Raw genomic sequence first — 4,872 nt, 5'->3', positions numbered from 1 at the left:
CCCAAAGTACGTGAATGATGCGGCTGTCTTCATGGCCCCTCTCAAAAGGTATATCTATTATCTCTCGGCTATCTTGCGCGGTTTCTGGGAGATCACCAAGCCGTGCACCAACTTCCACAAGAGCCCGGTTGTCCCCATCATATGCAATCACCTAAACCTTGAGCGCATTATGCAGAGTCTTCCGGCAAAGAAGATGACCTTTCCCCTTCGATACCTAGGCCTTCCTTTATTGGTCGGGAAGCTGAAGATTGTGGAGTTTCAGTTCCTTGAGGATAAGTTTGCGAGCAAGCTGCTGAGATATGATGGTCAGAACATTACCACCATCGGGGGCACGACTCTGGTTAAGTCCGTCATTTCATCACTTTTTGTCTACTTCGGCACCTCTTTGGTCATTCCACCTGCCATACTGCATAACATCAACAAGCTAGAGCGGGCATTCCTTTGGTTGGGGTCGGACAAGGCGATGGGTGCCAGGTGCAAGGTAAACTGGAACATTGTGAGCCGCCCGCTGGAATACTGTCGGGCCTATGGGACCGGGGGTTCCTAGGCCCGTTGGCCTACATCACAGGGTGCAAAATGGCTAGGTGAGCCCGGCTCGGCCCATCAACAAGCTCGGCAAGGAAGACCCTCGTGAGGCCCCCTGCCTCGCTAGGAAATCATCTAGGGATCATCACCGAGGATCACGAGGGGTCGCTCGCTGTGAGGGCGTGTCCCGAGGCCACCCCTGAAGCTCTTGCGAGGCAGGCACGCCGAGGGCGACGTGGCAGGGACACATGGTCCTGCGCCTACGCGTGGGTGATGCAGGTTGCACATGCCACGCAGGAGCGGTGCCAGCACGCACGTACGGGGAGGATTTCCTCTCCCGTGCTAAGAGAGCCGGAACAGCTGGCGTGCTCCCAAAGCGACTCCCAATGGTTTCCCTTTGGTGCAAGAAGGCTAAGGCTAGGGGCTCGACAGGATGGAGGTCACCGTCGAGCCCACCAGTGCGTCACGAAGAGAGGCTTTTGGAGGCGAAGACCACCTTTGTCAGAGCAGCTTGTAGTCGTGTCTCCTTTCGAAATGGTCGTTGTGGCGACCCTTCCTGCCAATGTTTTTGGGGGGAAGAGGACCATGGCCTGTATAAAAGAGAGCCCCAGCCTCCGTAGTAGGGGATACGATCTCCATCCTCTCCGCTAGGGCAAGAACCCACCTTTGTACTCTTCTTCCATCCCAAGCAATCCCAAAACAAGCAGGAGTAGGATTTTACACCGCAAGGTGGCCCGAACCGGGGTAAACTGCCGTGTATACCTGTTAGCTTTCCTGAGATCGAGCCGCCGGAGAGTCGATGTGAAGTTGATAGATAGAACGAGGTGGGAGAACGAGCGCACCCCAGAGTTCGAACCTTTTCTTGGGTCTGCGGGGCCCCGATTCCAAAAAATACGGAGGCGTTGGTGTGTTAAACGTAGACAAATTCGTGCGGGCCCTGCGTTTGAGGTGGCCTTTGTTCGAGTTGACCTCCCCACACAAGTTGTGGGTCGATTTGGGGAACCCCCCCCCCCCCATGCGATGAAAAAGACCTGGATTTATTCTATACATCAACGACAATCGTGGTAGGTAATAGTGCCAGGACTCCATTCTGGGACTCGCCTTGGCTGCACGGGTGCAAGTCTAGAGATCTGGCACCGCTCATCTTCATGGCCTCTCCGAGGAAGAACTCGAAGGCACGCGAGGCCCTAAAAGGCAACGTGTGGATTCTCAACATCGAAAACACCACCGTTATCTCCATCGAGGACATATGTCAATTCTTTACCTTATGGACGATGTTAAGTGACGTCCAGCTAGATGACCTCGCCGAGGATACCATTGTTTGGAAACACACAATGGGGGAACACTACTCCACAGCCTCTGCCTACAAGGCCCAATTCTTTGGCTTGGTCTTCTCCCCCATTGGGAAAATGATCTGGAGGGTTTGGGCGCCACCAAAGGCCAAGTTCTTCACGTGGCTGGCTATCCAAGATCGTATTTGGACTGCTGATAGGCTGGAGAAGAGGGGTCGGCCAAATTGTGGACTCTACATCCTTTGCAAGTGTGAAGAAGAAAGTGGACCACATCTATTCTTCAAATGTCGTTACACACTCAGGCTTTGGACTTGGTCAGGGAGAAATATGGGCTCCATCACCTTGACACCTCGACTTGGCATCTCGAGGATTTAGTGTTGAACTGGTGGGTTGACAGGACCGGCTCAGTGGTTCCCAATAGAAAGACAATGACTTCTCTCGTCATGCTTGTCTCATGAACGGTGTGGAATGACATAAATGCTCAGGTCTTCCGTTACAGGAGCGCTCCACCGCCCATCCTCTTAAACACCATTGATCAAAAGGCAAACCTCTATATCACCGCAGGGGCAAACAAACTAGGCTTCATTTTTACGTGCGAATAAGCCCACATGCCATGTATGAGTGCGTCGTTTCTAACAAACAAGTATCTTCTCTTATTTAATATATGAGGCACATCATTGGCCTCCTTTCAAAAAAAAGGTTGTATGGCCGGCTCATGTATGGTGTTCGCCGGGGAGTCCAGACTTGGTCCTTAGAAGGATAGCGTGACCATCTTAGGGATGTCCGGAAGTAGAACTCTCATAATCCCTGCAAAAAATGATCATTTTAGTCAAGGGTACGCAAGATTGTACCAAGACATTTGTAATTGGATACGTTTGCTAGATTAGCTACCAAGATCAAGTTGTTCGGTTTGTTATACAATAGAGAAAATGCTCTTTCTGAAATTATATCAGGACCCATTCTCTATCCTATTTTATGAGTTGATTCCGACGCCGTCTTTGCTCTATCCAGTTTCAGTGACGCTTTTCTCTGTCCAAACCTCTGTGTATAACATGCATGTATGTATATGTATTATATTTAGCACAAACTCAACGGTAGCTTCGGGAATTTTTCACCTCCATTCGTATTATAATGTTGCTTGTGTTTCTTTCAACCCGTACGTGTCTTTGGAAACACCCTGAAGTCTCGTCCTCTGATTTTGGATTCTTGAACTGAGCCAATCAGATATGGATCTGTCCCGATCAACCCGAGTAGAATCCTCCACGGAGTTCCATCAGCATCGAGAGAATATGCTTAATTACATACGCTGGTCTCAGACGCCCAAATACTGTACAAAGAATATGCCAAGTCAGGTGAGAGAGCGACGCCTCATCACCTCTCAGCCAAGCCAACCATGGAATGACAAATTCGCAATACTCCCTCCCTAACCCATCGCAGCAAGCAACAGAATTCCTACACCCTCCGGTTCTGCTCTGTATCTATATATCATTCCTTGTTCGGCTCGGGTGAGCTTGAGGTCGCGTTCAGAGATCAATGGAGTATGCTTCATCCACAATGGAGTCCATGTTCCTGCCATTCCTCGCGATGTTTGCGGCCATCTACCTCCTCGGCTACTTGGTCGTGTTCCGTTGCTGGAGCCCGCAGCACCGGCCGGACGCCTCGAGCTGCTTCACGTCGCTCTTCCACGGCACGCCGGCGACGCTGCTCGCGCTGCGCGCTGTGCTGTCCAACCCGAGGGCCGGCGACCTCGCGGCGCCCAACACGGCCGCCGACGAGCTCGTCCTCGACTTCAGCACAGCCTACTTCGCCGTCGACCTGCTCCACTACCTCGTCTTCCTGCCTCACGAGGCCCTCTTCGTCGCGCACCACCTCGCGACGCTCTATGTCTTCGCCACCTGCCGCGCCGCCGTCCGTCGTGGCGCCTACGGGATACTCGCCCTGGAGGTGCTCGCGGAGGCCACCAGCCTAGCGCAGAACCTGTGGACGCTGGCCGGCATGAGACGCGCTGACTCGCCGCTGGCCGCCAGGGCGCACGCCGCGCTGTCGCTCCCGTTCTACGTGGCTTACACGGCCATGCGGGCGGTCCTCGGGCCGGTCTGGTTCGTGAGGATGGTGAGATTCTACGCCGCCGGGGCCGGCGATGGTGCTGTGCCGACGTGGGCGTGGGCGTCGTGGACCGTGGTGATTGGGTCCGGGATACTGCTGAGCGTGTTGTGGGTGGGCAACCTGTGGTTCGCCTACTTCAGCCATAGAATGGGGAGCAGCAAGAAGGAACAATGATATGCTCCTTAATTGTACTCCCTCCGTATCTAAATATAAGTCTTTTAAGATATTTCACTAGGTGTCTACGTAGGGAGTAAAATAAAAGATTCTATAGTCTAAAGTATGTCTATATACATCCGTATGTAGTTCATTAATTGAATCTCTAGGAAGACTTATATTTAGGAACGGAGGGAGTAATTGTTAGAGTAAAACAAGATTGAACGAAAGTGAATGGACGATCAGTCATGTTTCTATTGATTCTCAAGTATATATACATCTGGAAGAGGTGCGAAGAAGAGGTGTTTGTTCGGAGGCATCCTTTCAGAACAGGTGCCTGTTGACAATAGAGAGAGAGAGAGAGGAGACACGACTGTTCGGGGTTGGACACACACTAGTGGAAAACGGGCCTTTGGCCGGGACCCTTTAGTCCCGGCCTGCCTCTGGGCCGGGACTAAAGGCCCGGCCACGTCGCCCCAATTCTCAATGCCTCCCTCGAGGCTTTAGTCCCGGTTCGTGTCCCAAACCGGGACTAAAGGGCTACGCGGTGGGCAGCCCCCATGTGCGCCACCTTTAGTCCCGGTTTGTGTCTCAAACCGGGACTAAAGTCCTCTGCCTATATATAGCACAGCCCCCCTCTCCCCTCTTCCTTGCATTTTTCTTGGATGGAGGATTGTGGGTGGGTGCTAGCTCTCCACTTTTTTTATGCACTAGAGGTGTTTGTTGAAATGTGTGTTAGAGCGATGCCGCTTCAGTTCACCGAACACAACTGCGATATGAGATGCCTGAGCCACGC

The 4,872-nt window shown here is 52.5% G+C and overlaps 1 protein-coding gene across 1 annotated transcript; it reads left to right on the top strand.

Annotated features, from left to right (window-relative positions):
• The first annotated feature begins 2,936 nt into the window (after positions 1 to 2,936).
• On the top strand, positions 2,937 to 4,423 carry LOC123410682 (TLC domain-containing protein At5g14285-like). Its single transcript, XM_045103622.1, has one exon. The coding sequence runs from the start codon at positions 3,351 to 3,353 to the stop codon at positions 4,095 to 4,097; it is 747 nt and encodes a 248-aa protein (XP_044959557.1). The 5' UTR covers positions 2,937 to 3,350; the 3' UTR covers positions 4,098 to 4,423.
• The last annotated feature ends 449 nt before the right edge of the window (positions 4,424 to 4,872 follow it).

This window comes from Hordeum vulgare, chromosome 7H, assembly GCF_904849725.1.
Source record: "Hordeum vulgare subsp. vulgare chromosome 7H, MorexV3_pseudomolecules_assembly, whole genome shotgun sequence".
NCBI classification, from domain to species: Eukaryota; Viridiplantae; Streptophyta; class Magnoliopsida; order Poales; family Poaceae; genus Hordeum; species Hordeum vulgare.
This window is presented reverse-complemented; position numbering and strand designations above follow the sequence as displayed.

What these genes read in the sequence shown, in the direction of transcription:
- LOC123410682 (XM_045103622.1), top strand. Translation starts at nt 3,351, where the DNA reads ATGGAGTATGCTTCATCCACAATGGAGTCCATGTTCCTGCCATTCCTC.